Here is a 20,394-nt window from a genome sequence, read left to right on the forward strand (position 1 = left end):
TCTTCAGAGGACGGGCTGAGGGATGGCATCCTAGAAGCAGTGCCAGGGCCTTTGTTTTGAAACTATTTTCATGGCAAGCACTGTGTTTTTGCTTAAATGGTATGTTACAGACCTGTAGAAAGAGCCAAGGTTAATAAAACTGCTTTTCTTTATACTTTACATAAGGCTGAGATAATATCAATTGTCCATGTCAAATAATATAATTTTTACTTTTATTTGAGAGAGGTTGGGGATGAACTGTTAGGAGTTAAAACCCCCCAAGCCACTTCTGGGAGTGTGGCAAATTGATTCCTTTAATCTTGCAAGCTCCTAGCGTCCCAGTCCCACTCTCCGGGACATAGACAAGCTCTTGCTGTGCAAGACTGAGCAGAGCTTGAAGGGTGGGGGACAGCCTGGTTCTGCCCCTGAAGCCCATCCTGCAAAGGAGACCCCCCTGGGTGGGCCCTCCAGATGGCCAGCCCTGCGCATTATTAGGGAGGCAGGAGGGGCTGGCATTCGAGTGCCGGTGGTGTTAGAGGAATTTCACATCATCAGTCTCCTCACCACTGTCCGGTGGAAGTCGGAGGGCTAGGACAAGGAGCCCAAACCACACCGCTGCCAGGGGGTGGGTCCTGCTGAGTGAGCCCACATCTGTCTGACTCCAGAGCCCAGGCTCTTCACTGTCTACACTGCTTCCCTTTAGGGATGGAATTAGTCGCATGTGGACAGGGCTCGGACCAGGGAGTGAAGAGTGGGGGATTTGCCTGGAGGCCAGTCTCGCTCAGCACACTATGTGATTAAAGCAGTGGCTGAATGGACTACCAGTGACAGCCCCATCACTGTCACCACCACGGGAGTATCTATCAGAGGCTTGAAAGCATGTATCAGGGAGGCTGTTTCAGGGATTCCTCCTGGAAGGGATGCTGGGCAAAATCTCTCAGGTTCTTCCCAAGTCTAAGGTCTGAGACTCCGGCGGGTTAAGCCTAGAAGGCACAAGACGCCTCTCTGAGCACTTGCAGGGGGAATAGCTCCACCCTGCCCCCTGGGGGTGTCTTGTCACATTGCAGCACCTCCATGGATCCTGGGGAGCTGCCTCTGCTGTTCTTAGGTATCTAATTCTGGAGAAAGATGTGCCTGATTGCCCCACGCTCAACAGGTGCTTGATAGGTCCTAGGGGAATCAAGGCATCTGAATAGCCATCCACAAAGGGTAACAGTAGAGCAGGGATTCTCAAAGTGTCTCCCCAGCCAGCAGCTTCAGCATCACCTGGAAACTTGTCAGAAATTCACATTCTCAGCCCCCCTCCCACCCACTGAATCAGAGCCCTGGGGGCAGGGCCAGTGGTGTGAACTGAAGTCCAGTGGACCCAGTTTGGTGACTTTGCATTTGGAGCTTAAAGTTGGCCATGGCGGGAGTATTTATACCTCGGAAACCAGCAAAAGCTACAGATCAGCACCTCTCCTCTCCCACCAGTGACACATTTTCCAGCACATCCACAGAGGAGGATATCCCAGCCATGTGTGTTTTCACAAGCCCTCCAGGTGATTCTGTTCATGCTGAAGTTTGAGAACCACTGATTTAGAACAAAAAGAGGTGAGGCTGAGAAAAGATGAGCGTATTCTTTTGTGCCCATGGTCTACTGTTAGAATGTCTACATGGTACGGAAGCTAAAAGTCCTCTTCCCTCTTCATTTTATAAAGACCAAATTGAGACTCAGGGGCAGTGGCTCCAGGGCTCCTGGCCGCCAGCCCAGCACTTCTGTCTCTGGGGCACTGCCTGAGCTGGGGAGAGGTGCATGCAGCTATGGAAGGCTTCCATGGGGCTGCTCTAAGAGCCCAGAAGCCCAGTTTGGCTTTAGAGTGAAGGAGGGGTATGGTCAGTTTCACCTTTGGGGAGGTGGGGCGCGCTGGTGGATGGGGCTCTGAGCTCCAGAGGGGAGCATTTCATATCCATCCCTCAGGGCTGCCCCTACCGCTTCCTCCCCTCACAGAGATGGGAGGATTTTTTAAAAATCAGTGTTCACCCTCCATAGACCTCAAGGTGGTATAGACATCAAGCACGCCTAAGTCAGAATTCATCTGATTCCTCACCTCACCCAGATCTGGCTTTAATTAGCTGTGTCCTTTCCCCTTCCGTAGCCTCACCGTCTTCCTCTATAAATCTCAAGCAGCATCAGATGATGCCCAAGGTCCCTTCTAGCTCTCACACACCCTGGATGCTTCCCTCGCCTTTGTGCCTTCAGCTAGATACGGTGTGTGTGTTCTCAACCACCCCATGTGGAAGCACGATGTGAGGACGTCTCTCTGAGTTCCCCGTTCTCTCCAAGAGCAGCAAATGCCTTCTGACTGTGGAGTGCAATGGGGTTGAAGTCAACTCCATCAGCATTTATTGGGCACCCACTGTTGTTCATTATTTCAGCCAGCAGATATTGAGATCTCTAGTGTGCTAGAAATGTCAAACGGAGGCTGGAATAGAAAGCACTACCCTTGCCCTGGAGAGGCTCGCAGTTTAGAGGCAGCACATGAATAACGACCAACCAGACTGCTTCGGAGTGCTGGCTGTGCTGGGGGCTCTGATAAGAACACTCGCAGATGATCTCACTCAGTCTTCCAACAACAACTCTGTGAAGTAGGGCTTATCAGCTCATCTTATGAGAAAATTGAGACTGAGAGAGTTTAAGGAAGTTGTCCAGGAAGCAGGTAGCTCGTTAGTCAATGTCAGAGCTGGATTCAGACCCCTGTCTCTTTGACGCCAGGACTGTGCTGTTAACCAAAGCATTGTACCGCCTCTCCCCTGCTGTGCAGATCCATGGGCTCTGCCATCACACAGGTTCCTGCCATCCAGGAACCTACAGACTGCGGATGTGGAATGGATGAGTGAGTGCTGTTGGTGTGGGCTGGAAACCTCGGTCATCATTAGGGAAGTAGAAGCCGGAGGAGCTACTTGTCCATCCAGGAACCTCAGGTCCTTCCCCAGCCTCCACACTGAGCATCTGGAAACTTCTCTGCAAGGGCTCAGCTAAACCTGGGTTCCATGCACTCTTCCCCACATTCTGTAGACATCCCCTAAGGGTGCTCACTGCCCCTTGGAGCTCTGCCAAAGAAATGGGCCTCTGACAAACAACCATCCACAGTGAGACATGCTGCCCTGGCTGCAACCAGCCCTGGCTCCTAGGCCACCTCCAGCCCAGCCCAGAGCTGCAGCAAGCCCACCTCAGTCCTCCCTAAGCAGTCACAGCTCTTGGGATATCAGTCTTGCTCCTCACCCTGGTCTGTTGCATGTAACCACCATGTGCCCTCTGCCGTCCCTAGGCTCATCGGGACCTTCCATATGGTGCTGCAGAAGGTGGTAGAGGAGAGCCATGTGGAGGTGACTGACACGCTGATTGATGACAACAATGCTATCATCAAGGTGGGTGTGCCCCAGGAAGTTCCTGGACGTTCCCATATGGGGCCATCTGGGGGTCTGTTCTCCCTGCCCCACACATGGGGTGGTCTGGGGAATGCCCCTCGTGCATGGCGAGGTGTGGTGGGAGGAGGAGACTCAAGTCAGACTCTGCTGGAACGGCTCAATCTGTGGTCATGGCTGGAGGCCCTGTGGCATGGCAGGGTCTGCTGCCCCACAGGAAGCACCCCTGTCCTTCCTACGGTGAGAATGTACCCTTCCATTTGGACCCAGCTCAGGAGTCATTAAAGAGGCTCCTCTCGTCATCCAAAGACCAGACTGAGCCCCGCTGGCACTCGAGGGCATGACCTTCACTCTGTGTATCTGGCTCCAGTCCTCCTTAGGAGGGCAGGGACCTCATTTCCTATTGTTTGTCACATCCCAGCACTTTTGCATGAGCATGCATGCACTAGTGACGCACAGTCCAGAGGCACCTGATACATGTTCTAACAAAGAAGGAGGCAACCCTACCAAGACAGCCTGGCCCCAGGCTCTGCTCAGATTCTTCAGTCCTCTTGAACTCAGCCATGGCCGCTCGTGGGCAGTTGGCATGATGGTGAGGAACAGGGACCCTGGGTATGAATCTTAGGTCGCTCACTAACTGTGATTTGGGCAAGCTACATATCACCTCAAAGTGAGCACAATTATGGTATCCACCTCACAGGACTATTCTGAAGATTAAAGGAGAATACACAGAAAGTACTTAGAACAGATATGCACAATAAATCTATAACATTGTTAGCTATTATTTCCTGACCTCAGTTTACCCATGTATAAAATGGGGCTGTGCCATTGTCCCCCAATGGGGTCCTGTGTAATATATGACCCTATGTACTGGCCAGGAGAAACAGCCTCAGAAGCCAGGACTGCAGCCACAGGGTGCTAGAAAAGAAGGAACCCTCTTCTCCCATGAGCAGGGGTGGGCAGAGAGGGCTTCTTAAAGTTACCGGGGTCTCAGCCACCGCAGCAAGGGGAGAAGGAGTGCAGAACAAACTGCGTATGGACACCCATGGGAAGGTGGGCTGGGAGGAGAGCACAGAAGCCTGGATGAAGAGTGTAGTGTGGGAAGTGAGATGAGAGAATTAGGGAGTGAGCAGGGATGGACAGACAGCACAGCCCACACCCTGGATTTTCAGAATCAGACTTAAGATGTCAGCGGAGGAAAGTACTCACAGATCTCCTGGCCCACTTGCCACCCATCTCTGCTACCCATTGTTATGAATGGGAACAATGAAGTCCTGGATGGGGAATGGATTTGGCCACGGTCAGAACGCTAGTCGACAGCAGGGCCAGCATGGACACCCAGGACTTCCAATGCCAGAGACCACCATTTTCCCACAACAACATCCTTGGTTCCACCAAGAGGGTCACATTTGTTCCACGGAAAGGACATGGGGCTTAGAGTCAGTCAGCCTGAGCTCAGATCTTCGTAGCTGTGTGACTTAAAGCAAGTAACTTAACGTCCTGATATGCGAGGTAAGGTAGGTTGCAATGTTGAAAAGATCAAATGAGTGGACATTAAAATTAAAGTATCTTAGCATGATGTCTAGCACAGTGAGGGTTCAGAAAATATGTGCACCTTTCCCTTCCTTGGGAAATCTAAGCCTGGGTGCTGGAGTGTCCAAGCACTGAGTGAGGGCCGCCTGTCTGGGGCACAGGCATAAGTTACCTCCAGACCAGTGAGGAAGGGTGATCCCTGGGCACTGGGGGGAAACTAGAGCTGCGAGAAAGTAATGGCCCCAGAACACAGAGCAGGAAGCCCAGTCGATTCTCCATTGCTAAGCCTGAGCCTGGGTTGAGTGCTCTACTTTTCCCAGAGGAAAACCCTAGGGCAGCTCCCAAGATTCCTTCCCTCTCCAGGGTAGAAAGGGTGGGTGTGAGCCTGGGGCCTGGGCTCCTCTCCTGGAGGCCACTTTCAGCTCATTCTGTCACATTTCCAACAAGCCGATTTCTGGCAGGTCGCGCTTCATGCCTGCAGGCAGCCCTTGTTCTGAGGAGAGGAGGTGACCTGATCATGGGGATGCTAAACGACACTCTCGGTTATGTAGACAGTGGACTCAGGGGATAAGTCCAGGCTCAGTTGACCCAGGCAGGCCAGGCCCCTCCACCTGGAGCACCAGGGAGGAGTGGAGCCACCAGCAGCGGGACCTGGAGTCAGATCCCAATAAGCTGACTGGGTCTGCGCAAGTCAGCCTTTCAGAGCCTCTGTTTTCTCATCAGCAAAATAGGGTAGAGGGGATCATACCATCCTAACCTCCTCCAGTGAGGCAAGGGTGTGGAAGCGCTGTGTAAACACCACCAAGCAGCCATATATACAGGGTGGAGATACCTGTCTCCATCCCAGCTGCTCACCACCACCTCCCTCCCTTCAGACCAGCCTGTGCGTGGAGGTCCGGTATCAGGCCACCGATGGCACGGTGGGCTCCTGGGATGATGGGGACTTCCTGGGAGATGAGTCTCTTCAAGAGGAAGAGAAGGACAGCCAAGAGACGGATGGACTGCTCCCAGGCTCCCGGCCCAGCTCCCGGCCCCCCGGAGAGAAGAGCTTCCGGAGGTAACAGGAAGGGCCCCTCTGGCTGCCCACTGCTCCCAAGACAGGGGGAAGAGGCCTGGGGCCTAGTCCCCTTGACAGGCCTCTCTAGGCCTAGCTGGGCTCAGGGTACAGGGCTGAGCTTCTGGAGAGACATCCAAGAGGTGGGAAGATGTTTCTATAGTCCCCCACCCAGTCGTCCACCCCCGAGTTCACTGGGCAGGGAGCAGGGAACTCAGATCAAACTGCAAGGCCAAGGCCTCCCCAGAGGCCCTGAGGGAGGTGGAGCTCTAACACAGGGATGGGGCTAGATCTCCTGCCTTTCTCAGAGAAGGGGAGATGAGGATAGGAGGGGCCCTGGCCTCTCTGGTTCAAGACCCAGCAGTGTCCACCAGGTGCCAGGAGCCTGACCTCCACCCTGGCCCAGTGAGGAGGCCCAAGAGAGGGCGACTCTTCCTGCCAGAGTGAAGCCAAAGATCCTGGCTGGACCCTGGCCTTTCTTCCTCTTGAGAAGGGAGGGCTCCTGGGAAGACCAGAGTCCAGGATCATGCCCTGCCTGGCTCTGTGTTGCTACACCACCCCAGGAGGTTGCCTTCGTGGCTGCTAAGGGCTCCCAGGACATTGTTTCCCATGGATCTGACCAACAGGTTCGGAGCGTCCCTGGGTCCTTCAGGACGTCCTGCCACCCACAGACCACAGGAAGCTGGGTCCAGGCCAGTTCATTCCATGTGCACTATTTTTACAAAACAGAAAACGCAATTGTATTACTATTAGAGACCAAGGGTTCCTAAGTCACTAGAATGACATGGGTTCCTAAGTCACTAGAAATGACATGTTAAATACCAGTAAGTCAAGGGTGCATCTAAAGGACCAGGGTGTGTTTTGAGAAGGGAGCCTCCATGCCACTGGAAACATATCCCTGTAAGCTCCTTCCACGCTTTCCTTTCCAAGTAAAGTTTACTCAGTCCCTCTGCTGAAGAAAACATAGGTTCTAAATTAGTGTAATTGAACTGACGGACTTTTAAGGCACAAATATGTTTTCTCCTTTGCACTTGAATGAGTTCACACTCCCTTAAGCACCCCCTCACACACACATGCCTGAGTGCACATATGTGTGCATACACATACACACACAGACACACACAAGCTTCAGAAACCCTGGGAGCCAGGTGAGTAATAGTAACAAGGTCAAAGTGACCAGGCCTGCAACAAATATGGCAGGACTGTCTACTCCAGGCCAGCCGCGGGCATGGGGCAGCCCCGGGCTAGCTTGGAGCCTGTTCCCTTAGACTCCTGGCTTTTTAGCAGAAGAGCCAGGCCTGAGTCTGCCTCTTACTAGTCATGTGACCCTTGGCCAGTCTCTGACCCTCTCTCCTCACCTGCAAAATGGGACATAGCAATGAAACCCCCCTGCCCTGCTGCTGGGAGAGCGGGAGGGATCACGGAGGAACGGGTGGCAATGGAGGTGCTGAGCACTGCCTGTGTCCGGGCTGGTGACAGGCAAACAGGTTTCTTATAGCACAACAATGCAAAGAGTCAGGAATCGGGTTGGAAATTGTGAGAAGAGGAGCAGTGCCTGGATGGGGAGTGAAGGGATGCTGACCCAGTGGGCACCACCGGGTCCTCCTTGTCTGTCTCCATTCAGGAAAGAGGTTGGCAGGGCTGGTCCACAAACTGTGGCTGGGCTCTAAGAAAGGGCTTCCAGAGAACAAGATCGGAAGACACATGAGGGCCATCAGTCGCTGGGAAAGGAATGCTGGCCCCAAATCAGGAGAGCTAAGGCCCATTAAGTCCCATCTTGACTGTTCGGCTCACTGGCTGAGTGACACTGGGCATGTCACTAGCCCCTGTGGGTCAGTAACACGAATGGGTTCAGCAGGTTAAATCTGGCTCCCCTCCAACTCTGACATCCTGAGGGACCCAGGGATGCTCCAGACCTGTGGGTCACATCCATGGGAAACAATGGGAGCCCTTAGCAGCCACGAGGGCAACCTCCCTGGGGTGGCATAGCAACACAGTGCCAGTTTGTCGCTCGGTCCTACAAGGGTGGGCCAGGGTGCTGATGGGGGCTTTGGAGAGCTTAGACGGCCAGAGAGCCCTGGGCGCCAGGAATCTGGAGATAAGAGGGCTCCCCCGACCCTTCCTCACAGGTAGCTTCCCCACCTCTCCCCATCTTCGTGTGGCCCCTCCCAGGGTAGCGGCAAGAAGCAGGAGCAAAAGGAAGGGCTTCACCCCCAGGACTGGGAATTGGGAGAGGGTGACAGCCGAAGCCAGGCACCCCCACCCTGCATTGCAGGGGCCGTGTGCAGGTGCACAGTTTCCCTGCTGCCACTGGAGCTGCCAGCCCAGGTCTGAGAGCACCTTGGGGACAGACATTACTGCTACAGTGTACTTCTCCTGCCAGGCCTAGCCATGCAGCCAGCGGGCCTGGTTGTGGAAAAGAGGGGTTGAGAAAAATTCTAGAGATAGGCCATTTGCTCGTGAGGAGAAGGTGGAGCAGGTTCAATGACTTGGGGTTTTCCTGTAGCTTAATCCTGGCTACCCATATGGGGCCAGTGAGTTCTGGGTCAAGGAGTGCTGAGGTGAGGAGGGAGACCTGGAAGCTGACCCCACAGCCCTAGATGTTGCATCTCATCCTTGTCACATAGTGTGGGTTCTGGGAGGAAGCCAGAGAGCTCTCCAGAAGGGACTTGGCCAACCTTTTATCAGGAAAACAACTACTCCCTAAAGAAGACAGCACAAGGGAAGAGGTGTCTGTGCCTCACCTCAGACCTCACCAGGAGCCCAGGCAGGCTTCCCCAGCATCTGCTCCCTGCCCTCCGTCCTCTCCTGGAAAGGCCAATCCTCTTATAGATCAGAGTATTCAATATTCACAGTAGCCTCTTGTTCCTGCTTCAGTCACAATGAGCAAGAGGAAAATCCCGTTGCTGGCAAGCAGCAGTGTCTCACCGGCCATCTTGACCCCCAGGGTCTGGCGTGGGGATCGGCTGCTCCCTGGCTGATGGGGTGAAATGAAGTCTTGCTGGGGGCTGCGGGGAGGTAGAGTGAGTGGGCAGGAAACAGCCTCAGCCCAGGCAGGCCCCGGGCAGCCCGGGCTGGAACTTCCATGGATGGAGGGGAGGCTGATGCCGGGAGATCCTCTGGGCACCCCATACCTTTCCTTTCAGGGCCTGTGCCCACCCCCGAGGCCTGCCCTGCCTGGCCTGCTTCCCTGGGACTTCAACCACGTTCATCCTGTCTTCATTCTGGGGGTCAGATGGTTCTAAGCAGGGGTACTGCGGACCTCAGGCCTCAGCTGCTGTGACACTCACTCCTAAGACCCTAAGAACCTGCCATGAAGTTACCCCATTCGTCCTCAGGGAATCAGTATGGGAGCTTTGCGTGAGTGACCACCAACCCCACCACCCACTGACCCTCTGCCCCGACAGTTCCACCTCCCCTAGGCCCTGGTCAGCCACATGCCCTCTGAGCCACTCTGCCCACTTCTCTAGTTCCTGCCACCAAGCCAGGGGCCCCTGATTTCTGCCAGCTGTTTGCACAATGCCCCCAGGAATGTGCCAGGAAGCTGTGCTGTGTGACAGAGCACAGGCTCCACTCACAGCTCTGCTATTGGGAATCCCCCTCCCCATTTGTAAGACGGGGCTTACGGTTGCCTCACAAGAGTGTCAGGATTGAGTGACGTGCACCTGCGAGCCACCCACCCCTGTGCCTGGCAGGCGGCAGGTGCTAAGCCAGTGTTCACTTCCTTCCTCTTCACTGACTCCGTGTTACCCTGATGTCAACTTCTACCCTGAGCAGCACCTGACCCTCTGGCTTAGGCACTGTCCAAGCACGTTCTCAGCTCTAGCTCCCCAACCTATACCAAGGGCTCTGCAGAAGCTACCCACACAGGAGCCCTACTGGCCCAGGGGCAGGGGTAGGGAGCTCACTCACTCAGTGTTCCCCTCACCTCCCCAGGCTCCCTGAGTTGCAGAGATGGAATGAATCTCTAACCTCAGGGGCACTCCACTCTCAGCAGCACAAAATCAGTGTTCCAGACCTTTGCATGGCAGCATATGCCTGCCCTCGTCTCTGGAGAGAAAGTGACTTCGGCCCTGACCACACTCACATGCACACACGTGTGTACAAAAGTGCCCATATGTTTGCACACACTCACATGCACTGCATGACACCAGAGAGGACTCCGGATGCTGGGCTCTGCTGCTGCTGCTGTCTTTAGGAGTCACATCTTAGAGAGGACAAAGAAAGAAATCCCAGCTTTAGTCTTGCAGCTAAACGGTTGAGACCTGAGCCTTTCCTCCTGAGTCCCTGTATTCTGCGACTCTGTCCTCTTCTCATTTTCTCCACCTGGCCTGGCTCTCCTGCCCTCCATGACCCCCACCTCCTTCTGCTACCCAGACCCTCTTCTGCTGGTCTCCTCTCTGCTGGCTCTCATCTGGGAGGAGTTTGGGGCAGCAGACACTTTCTCATTCTCGTTATTGATCATTCTTCCACTCCAGTGGAGACCTGCAGAAGTTAGATACCTTCCTCCTATGCTGGGGCCAGAGGGCAGTGGGGCACGTGTGCATGGTGGGGCTCTGAGACAGAGGCGCACGGGGTAGGCATGCAGAAGCGTGTTCATGTGGGGTCAGTACACGCAGCCTCACCCAAAGAGTGTTTTTTAATCAGTTCCCACGACCTCTAGAGAGCTAGAAAATCCTCTGCTGCCTCCCTTCTCCAGGCTGAGCACCAGAGTTGCAGAAGCTCCCAAAGCCACTCAAAGGAGCCGGGGCAGCCGGGCAGCCGGGCAGCTGGGATGCTCTTGCTTGAGACACAGTCCTCCTCCTCTGCTGTGAGCTCTTCTCCGCTTAGTAATCTCAGCTGATCTGGGCAGCCAGAGGCCTGGCTGATGTTAACGCCTTTGAATTATAGACTGACTTGCTTGCCTAACATAAAGGTTAGCTGGCCAGTACCAGACTGCAGCTGTGCTGTGTCTAGGCCTTCAGGTCTTGAGCCATCGGGGTATGGAGTCAAGTCTACCTGGGTAAGGCCTGTGCCAGAACAGGGTGTGAGGAGAAGAATAATTTGCTAATTGTTATTCATTTTCTTGTCTTCATCCTCATTGCCACAGCACTGGGAAAGCATTGAGAGAACATTCCAGAAAAGTTTTCTGGAAGCCTCCCTAAAGTGAGATAGGAGCACCGTTTTCCCCTGCTCTGAACCCTGGAGTGGTAGCTCTCTTACTGCCCCACCTACACCCCTAGAAGGCCCCCCATCCACCAGGGTGCACTCCGTAGCAGGACCCCCAGCCCTGCCTCACCCTCACAGAGCAGGCTTAGCCCACTGTTCCCCTAGAGGCCCCCAGAGCCTGGGAGGTCCCACCCCATTAGAGGGGAGCAGGGGAGCCAGTGGGCAGAGGAGCAGGGTGGCCCAGGCCCAGAGGGTAGCCAGGCTCATCTAACGCTGTGTTCCCTGAGGAACCTGTGACCCACATTGTGAAATCATCAGAGGCTGGTGGGGGAGATGAGCTGAGGCCCTGAGGTATCAGAGCTTGGGGTTGGAATAGTGGCCACCCAGGTCCAGCATTGTGGGCCCCTCCCCTCTCCCCGCAGGACAGAACCCAGGGCCATGGGACCCCTACCCTGCAGACCTAGGCTTGCTACCATGAGAAGCTGTAGGGTGAGAGGTCTGTGGGACAAGGAGGCCCCTGGGGAGCATGCAGGTCCATGGGGCCGGGGCTGAGGCCAGTGTCTCTGGTCCACAGCCCCTCACACACATCCCCTTGTCTCCTCATTTCTTTCCCCTACTCAGCAAAGGCAGAGAGAAGACCAAGGGAGGCAGAGATGGCGAGCACAAGTAGGTGTCCCAGGCCAGGGCAGATGGGGCAGTGTCTCTGCGGGAGCAGAGACCTCCTCCCCACAGGCTGCAGAGGGCGGGACGGGCTTGGCTGAGAGGGCTCAGGAGTGGGCTCTCATGGTGGAGCTGGAACGGGGTATGCAGGCCCAGGGAGGCCTTTTCACCTGGCCATGGGGGTGAGGGATGAGGAGGGGTTAGGGTGGGGGCGGGAGGTGTCCAGGCCTTCTGGTCTCCACTCTGGGCTCTCAGGGGTGACCGTCCTCCTGTCCGAGTCTTGTTCCTCCTCCACTGTTCAGCCCCCATCCTATGGCCTTTGGGCTTCCCTGGGAGGGAGGGGACAGCTACAGGCAAAGGCGAGAGGGGTACAAGGACCTCAGGGACCTCTCTGCCAACAGGGGCGAGGCAGAGCCAGGCAGCTGGAGGCATAAGGAGGAGGAGCTCTGGGTATGCTTTGCAGCAGCAGGTCTTGGGTAGAGCTGGAGACCTCCAGAAAGCTAAGGAGAGGCCACCATTTGGGTGGCCCTCTCTATCTTCATCTCCCCAAAAGGCTTCCTGGAAAAATGAGGTCAGGGTGCTGTCTGGAGAGGATAGGCGAAGGGTCCTGCAGGTGGGAAGGGCCAGTCACAAGGGTCTGGAAAGATTCAAAGGCTAGGGCTTGTGAGTGGGTCTCGTAGGCACCCCTAGAAGCACACTGACATCTGGATGACTCTAGCAACACGGGATCTCACAAGGGCAGGGGGAGCCAAGGCAGACCACACTGGAGGAGGCCTCTGGTCAACACCTGCTCTTACAGATAACAAATCTGAGTCTCAGAACAGGGGCAGAGCTGGAACCAGAACACAGAGAAACTGACTTCTGACCTGGAGCTCACCATAGACCTAGGAAGTTTAGAGCACTTGACTGTACTCTAAATTTAATCTAATTCTCCAAACACACCAATGAGAGCTGGAAAGCCAGGAGTGTGGTTGTTTTTATCTTCCAGATGAGGAACCTGAGCCCCAGAGATCTTAAGATATTTGCTCAAAACTGTGGCCTCAGTACATTAAGAATTAGTTCATCTGAAGATATCATGGAAATATCAGGATTGTGTGTTGAGGGGTCTGAACTGATCAACACTGGTGTGGGCTTGGAGTATCTGTTGGCATTAAGATCCTGGGGAACTCACAGCCTCATTCATTGCTTCCAAAAAAGTATGAGTTCTAACTCACATTTGTTATGCACAAGCAAAAGCAATGATGATGCAGTGTTAACTCTGCAGTGATGGAGGAAATGGCACCGTGTAGGAAGAGCTCCGGCCCAGAGACCTGAAGGATCGAGGAGTCTGCCAGGTTCCCAGTAAGGGAAGAAGCCTGGGCAGAGCATGTGTTAAGGCTCAGAGCCAGGGAACTGAATCCAGGGCAGGTGGAGATGATGGGGAATGCTGAACTGGGGAGTCCTCTTAGGGAGTCCTCAAGGCTTTGGGTTTCTCCATAGATGCTTAGATGTAAAGGGCATATGAATGAGATACGAGCAGCCTGTCCATCCCCAGGTTCCCTGCCTGAGAACAGAGATGCTGTAAGGCCCTTCTTGATGCCCAGCTCCCCAGTCTGTCCCAGGCCAGACCCTAGGGACACAGACTGACCTGATCCCTTTGACTGGCTACAGTTGGAGTAAGAGGTGCCCCACAGTGCCAGCACATAGTAGTTCCACAAAAATGCTGGTTCCCTAGCCCTTCTCCATCCTAATTTCTTACCATCTCTAATTAACACATGAGATAAAGTAAACTGGCATATAGTATTATTATTATTATTATGTGTAGAGCAATAGGACTATTGAAATAATAGGAAAATGAGATTTCTAAGAAGAGATTGAACGAATTTAAACTCTTTAGCCTGGAGGAGAGAAAACTGTGGGAACAGATTTCAATCTCTGAAATGTTAATGTGTGGCAAAGCTGGTTGGTATCTATCTCCACTGAGAAGAGATAAATGGAAATAGATTTAAGTTGAAGTAGAGAAACAAGATTCAACCCACAAAGTAACTCATATTGTGTGACATTCTGGGATAGACTGGTTTGGGGAGATGGGAAATCACCCATCATCTTCTATGATGCTGCTTGCTTGAGCCTTGCAAAGGGCTGGGCCACCAGTAAGAACTGAAGAGACAGCTTCCCTGACAATCCCGGGGTCAGGACAAGAGTGTGTGGGCACCCCAAGCCTTCTGGTACTTCATTCTGACCACGGTGAATGCAGCCATAGGAAACTCAAACGAATTCTAAATCCTCAGAGGGTCCTGGGATACTGGCCTCCCCTTGGCTCTCGCTTCTCAAGCTTTAATGCGCCCAAGAATAAGGAGCCATTTGGTTGTAAAGTGAGTCATGTGTGCAAAGGGGCCAGTTTGGAGACAGGGTGGTTCTTGTGTAAAGGATCAGCCTATCCTGCCCACCTATGGGAAGTTCTTCAAAAACGAACTGAAATTCAACCCACTTTCAAAGACACCTGTGAAGACTGAAATTATGAAATTCTCTGTGTCTTGGGGTATGGAAAATTTTTTAAATAAACCCATTTAGGAGTGCTTGGATGACATGCTCTCAGGTTTTGAAAACTGGGCTATTTGAGCAATGCAAAGACGGACCACAGACCCTATTTCTCATAGATAGGAGTCTTTATCCTGATTGATTACCTGAGGCCTGAGCTAATGAGCCTAGAAGTTCCAGTTGAAGCCAGTCATGGGGCAGAAGCCCTGGGCAGTGAATGGACTCAACCTGCAGCTTATTTAGGGTCAGGTCTCTATTAACTTTCAGAATAACCCAGAGACTTGAATTAATGAAACACTCGGGTCACTAAATTTAGTTTGGTGAATGTTCCCAAGTCATTATAAATACTAAGCTCTTCCTAGAACCCTGTGTGCACCACATAGCCAAGCAATATACTTCTAAATCTGGGCCATAAAATGAGTGGAGAAATCATCATATTTACAGTTTACAATAAGTGAACTAATTTTAGCATTTTTCCTCTAGAGAGAGATACCAGTCTAGATTGTAGGTGCACTTCATTCTGACCACGGTGAATGCAGCCACAGGAAACTCAAATGAATTCTAAATCCTCAGAGGGTCCTGGGATACTGGCCTCCCCTTGGCTCTCGCTTCTTAAGCTTTAATGTGCCCAAGAATAAGGAGCCATTTGGTTGTAAAGTGAGTTTTCGCTGAGTTGATTATTGGCTCGTTTTCTTTGTCTGTTTCTCACCATATCCTATTTTTGGTAATTGTAGAACTCAACTAGACCAAATGCAGAATTTTATTTTGAAAGCCATAAAAGGCCAGGACAACAGACACCTCATCAGCAAATTAGATTTTTTGAAATCTAAGTCTCTCAGACAAATAGATAATCTTCAAAATTCCCTGATTAAGTTGGCATTTATTTCAAAACTCTCCTTTACAGTTTGCCAAGAGAAGCAGGCATACTGCTTTCCAAGAACTGGTGCTACAATCAGGCAGAAAAGACCTTTTCCATAGTGAACTTCTGATGTGTTACTGATCAGAAAATTACAAAGGGTGGTGGCAGGGATGACATCATGCTGTACTGATCACAATTCAGATTCACTGAAGAGCGAGTCTAGGACAATCAGAGGTACAGAGCCTGTAGTAAGAATTCTGGAAATTACATCCTTCACTACACATTTCTGCATTTTTAACAAAGGGACAAAGACAATATCCTTTTGAGATATTCCCAGGCACACAGGAGTGCTACCAGTACTACCACTTCAGAGGGCTAAAATTTTGCAGGGTTGGAAGGGAGAGATTTCTCCTTTGAATTGCTTCAAGGTGTAGTAGAAATAGTTGGACAAGTATAGTTTTGGTTTGTGTGTTTGTTTGAGACAGAGTCTCACTTTGTTGCCCAGGCTGGAGTGCAGTGGTGTGATCTCGGCTCACTGCAACCTCCGCCTCCTGGGTTCAAGCGATTCTTCTGCCTCAGCCTCCCAAGTAACTGGGATTACAGGCATGCACCACCACGTTCAGCTAATTTTAGTAGAGACGGGGTTTCACCAAGTTGACCAGGCTAGTCTCGAACTCCTGACCTCAAGTGATCCACCTGCCTCGGCCTCCCAAAGTGCAGGGATTATAGGCATGAGCCACCGCACCGCACCGGCTTTAAAATGATTTAAAGCCTCGATCATTTCTTTCAAATCTGTTTGTGTTAAGGAATAAAGTGACCTTCAAATTCAAGGGCCATAAGTGCCCCAGGGATGCCTCAGGTCCTTTTCCACCTGGGTGAGTCCATGGGACCAGCCTCTGAAAGCCATTTCCTGCTACCTTGCACTCCCCCTGGGCCTCAGGCAGCAGGGCCAGATCCCATCCCAGCAGGCTGGGCAGCCGGCTTCTCCAGGCAGGGCCTGCTTCTGACCTGCCATCCCAAAGCACTTCCCCTCTGGGGAAGCAGAGAAGGGGAAGGGGAGAGGGAAGTCTGTGGCTGGAGCAGGCTAAAATGGCAAAGGGTAACTATGTAGGTCACACATGGGGAAGGGCCGGGGACTCCAAGAATAATACAGCCCAGGAATGGCCAAGAAGTAATGGTACAAAGTCAAAGGCTGAGCCCTGCAGGAGACTCCTGGGTAATTCAGGAGAGACACAGTTGAGCAGCAAGCCTGGGCAGAAAGCCCTGAGACAGGAAGTGACCCGCGAGGAGGCCCACAGAAACCACACTTCTGAGGCTGGGGCTATGGCAGGGGTCAGGACAGCCAGCACTCCTGCCCTTGGGGCCACCAGGTGGGGAGAAATCCCACAGGATGCTTCAGGGCAAGCCAGCCAGGGTGGTCCTTTCCCCACCATAACACAATTATTTCTGGTGGGTTCATTGTTCTGTTCAATGTTATGTCACCAGCAATTTAACATGCACAGCCGCCCCTTCCCAAATGTGTGGGTGTTCAGGTTCTTTTTGAATGAGCCCCTTCTTTGTAAACATGGGTATGATCCATGAGATGCCACAGATGACAGCATCCTGATCTGTAAACTATGCTGGCACACAGACCATACCTGTATCTACGGGTGCCAGCCCTGGGGCCTTTTAACTAAAATCCCAAATGGTCAGGATGGGATGGGATTCATGCCCATGGAAAAGTTCAGTCCTACGGCATCGAGGCAAAGGACCCAAGATGCAGTGAAAATATTGCTGGCCTAGAACACAGGAGCTTTCTGTTTCAATCCCAGTTCTGCCACTCACCATGTGACCTTGTGATTATTTTCACCTCTCTGAGCCTCAGTCTTTTTATTGGTTGAATGAGGAGAAGCATGTGGCCCTCAGAGGATTGCAGGAAGATGAGATGAGCAGACATCTGCAGACATTGCAGACATCTGGAAAGGCCTTTGGCCCCCTGTAGTCTGTTTTTGGCCATTGTGTGTGTGTGTGTGTGTGTGTGTATAACTCACCTCCCCCCATCAGAAGGGAGGAAGCTTTTAAAAATAATTCCAAAGGCATCAGCTTTGATTTTAGAGCCTCTTTCTTTCCCTTTCTTCCCACTGTCGTATTGCAGACGGTATGCTACTGAAGAGTGCAGACACATCAGCCTTCTTCCATTCCTTTTTAGGAATTCAAGAACATGCTAATGTTCTCTAGATTGTGAGCTGCTGCCACGTGAAAAGGGTGATTCTCAATTGCTCCCTCACTGGGATATGAACGTGCTTTGTCTTGAATATGAACAGTAAAGAAAGGGCCTGGGGTTGGGATAGGGCCAGGTTTGGGGAATAAGATTGGCTCCACCATCCTGAGGAGAGGGGCTTGAGGTTTCTAGGTCATCTGCCTGAGGACAGAAAGGTTTTCCCCAATCTCCCATTGCCCAGCATAAAGAACAAGGATCTGGGGTCTTAGAAGCCATAGTCAAGCCTCCACGGGGAGATGTGTGACCCAAAAAGGGTGGACTCTGCCGTAAGTGAGCTCCAGGTTGGAGCCTGCACCTGGCCCCACCTGGCCTACAGGATGATGGGGCCACACCCAGGAGGAGGGAGAATGGGAAGTGGAGGGAGTCAGGTATCCACTCATGCAATATGGATGGGGTAACGGAACACTGCACTTTACCCCCTGCTGATCCTGCTCCTGGTGCTTCCTGGCGCCAGGAACCACAGGCTCTGCTGCAGGGACATCACTGAAGGGCAGTGAGGACCCCTGCCCCTTTTCCTCAGCCCCCCCGACTGCAAGGCCCTTCGCCTGGGGGCACAAAGCCACAGCAAGCCAGAGGAAGAGGTAGGAACTATGGAGCCTGCCATAAGTTCCTGGGGTTGGGGGAAAGGGGAATTCGGCAGTGAGAGGGGACAGGTAGAAGGGGCAAAAGCCAAGACTGAAGATAGATGGGAAAGGGCCTATCTCCCCCTTTTTCATGGGGACCAAGGAACATCCCAGAACACGGAGAGGTTGGAGAAAGGCAAGTCAGGCTTTGAGCACCGAGGCCATCTGAGAACTGAACAGCTCGTTTCAACCACATCTCCCATCTCCTCATCGGCCTCTGTCCCTGAGTCCTCTCTGGTCCCTGCCCCACTGTTCAGATGCTCTGTCTCCGGTCCTCGGGCTTTCTCTCCAACCAGCTGAGCCAGGGAAGATGAGCATGGGGACATTGGCAGGGCTCGGAGCTCTGAGACTATACTGAGGGGCTGGAATCAGACTGAAAAGACCAAGACCCAGAGGAGCTCCAGTTAAAACGGCTCTTCCTGGCTCAAGGCCACGTTCCCTGCTTGCTGGGGACCCCATCCCTCTCCTCTGTGTGTGAAAGGATGGCAAAGGGGGAAGTGGAGGGGTCTCTCTCTGCCCTCATTCCCCCTCATGGCTCCCAATTTGGGAAGACAGATCCCGACCTATTTCGGGACCAGTAGGTGAGGGGCCGGGTCCATCTCCTTTCTCTGATTTGTTCTCTCATGTTTGGCTCTTCTGTGTTTGTGTGTTTTCCTCCACGCGTCCCTCTCCCTGCACCTCATTCTGGCGGCCCCCTCACAGAGCTGGGAGGAGCGTGTTCTCCGCCATGAAGCTCGGCAAAAACCGGTCCCACAAGGAGGAGACCCAAAGACCAGGTAGGACAGGCGCCGCGTCCCCGCGTCAGCCCCGCGCCTCGCGGCGCCCTCCCGCCGCTTGCCAGCCCCTGCCCAGCTGCCAAAAGGTCCGCCTGGGATTGGTCATCCAGAGCCATCTGGGAGGGGCCTGGACTCTCATTGGCTGGCCCAGGGCCAGGCCCCGCCCAGTGAGGCGAGGCCCTCTAGGAAGGGGACGCCCTGGGGCCGAGGGAGGGAAACGGGCCGCGCCCTCTGTCGGCTGGGCCTGGTTACAAAGCTCCTCACGCCCTCGTTGCTCCCGGTTCTTTCTTCTTCACACAGAAGCCCGGAGTTTTAATTAGAGCAGAGAATATCCATCAAGAAACGCTGTTTGGCCAACTCCCTATTTCTGGGGGGAAACTGGCGTCCCACTAGTGCAGGGTTGGCGGCAGGCCTCGCCAGCGCCCTCTAATCAGGCTGCAGCCTGGCCTTAGGGGAGGTCCTGGGGGCGCTGGAGGGCGCGGCAGGGCCGAGCTTGGGAGGCTGGAGCAGCAGGTGGCACTGGGCCCTCTCAGAGCAGCGGCTGGAGAGGGGAAGACAGGCAGGGAGGCCTGGAGAAAGACAAGGGGAGAAATGGAGAGGACACGGGAGCTGGGAGGGGGCCATCTTCTCCATCACGGGCCCACCATCGGGGCTCCCGGCTGCCCTCCCCCAGCATCCCCTCTGTGGCCCAATGGCCCTCAGGCTCTCTCCCCCACCCTCTTGCCCCCATGCCAATACCAGCCGTGCCCTTCACCTTCTTAAATGGAGAGAGTACAGCTGCTGGCTGAGGACCAAACCCAGTATCCTCGGGTGGCTTTTCAGAATCTACATGTCTGCATCTCATTAGATGAATACCAGTGCATTCGGTTCTGAATGCCATCAGCTATTTGATATGGATAAGTTACTTCCTAAGCCTTCGTTTCCGTACCTGTGACATGAGAATAATGCCCATCTTGGCAGGGCACAGCTCTAAGGACTAGAGATACTCATGTAAAGTCATGGTGTTGTGCCTGGAACAGAGTATCCACCCAATAAATGGTAGCTATTTATTGAGAGGTGCAAAAGTATGGATTCTTTATTCCCTACCTTCATCCACAAGGGATATTCAGTGCCTAAGTAAGTACAATGCAATAAAAGAGCATTCAATTAAAATAAAAAGGCAAGACCAGACATAATATCCGTTCAAATCCAAGATCGGGATTAGGTAGAAAAACATTGCAGTTATTCAGGCCATAACATTCTAAGCAGTAGCAACTAAGTAAACCTCGAATTTTTAACTCTCAGCTTTCTGGATGCCAGAGTAAAAGGAGAAACAGTCACTATCTCACCATCAGTCAGCCCACCTAACCAGTCTTTCATCTTCCCCAGATGAACCAGCAGTGCTGGAGATGGAAGACCTTGACCATCTGGCCATTCGGCTAGGGGATGGACTGGATCCCGACTCGGTGTCTCTAGCCTCAGTCACAGCTCTCACCACTAATGTCTCCAACAAGCGGTGAGTGGATGGGAGCCCCACAACCCCAACTGCCCCCACCCTGTCAGGCAGGACCTTGCTATGATTGAAATTTGGGTAG

The 20,394-nt window shown here is 53.1% G+C and overlaps 1 protein-coding gene across 1 annotated transcript in view; it reads left to right on the forward strand.

The window, feature by feature from the left end:
- The window catches only part of OTOF (otoferlin), a 103,224-nt gene that overhangs the window by 36,779 nt on the left and 46,051 nt on the right, over positions 1–20,394 (forward strand). The window contains exons 4-8 of the mRNA XM_050753866.1: positions 3,291–3,390; positions 5,796–5,977; positions 11,744–11,788; positions 18,747–18,820; positions 20,189–20,315. Of these exons, the coding sequence (XP_050609823.1) occupies positions 3,291–3,390; positions 5,796–5,977; positions 11,744–11,788; positions 18,747–18,820; positions 20,189–20,315 (528 nt within the window). The remainder of the gene's footprint in view (positions 1–3,290; positions 3,391–5,795; positions 5,978–11,743; positions 11,789–18,746; positions 18,821–20,188; positions 20,316–20,394) is intronic.

Source organism: Macaca thibetana, chromosome 13 (assembly GCF_024542745.1).
Source record: "Macaca thibetana thibetana isolate TM-01 chromosome 13, ASM2454274v1, whole genome shotgun sequence".
In the NCBI taxonomy this organism is placed as follows: domain Eukaryota; kingdom Metazoa; phylum Chordata; class Mammalia; order Primates; family Cercopithecidae; genus Macaca; species Macaca thibetana.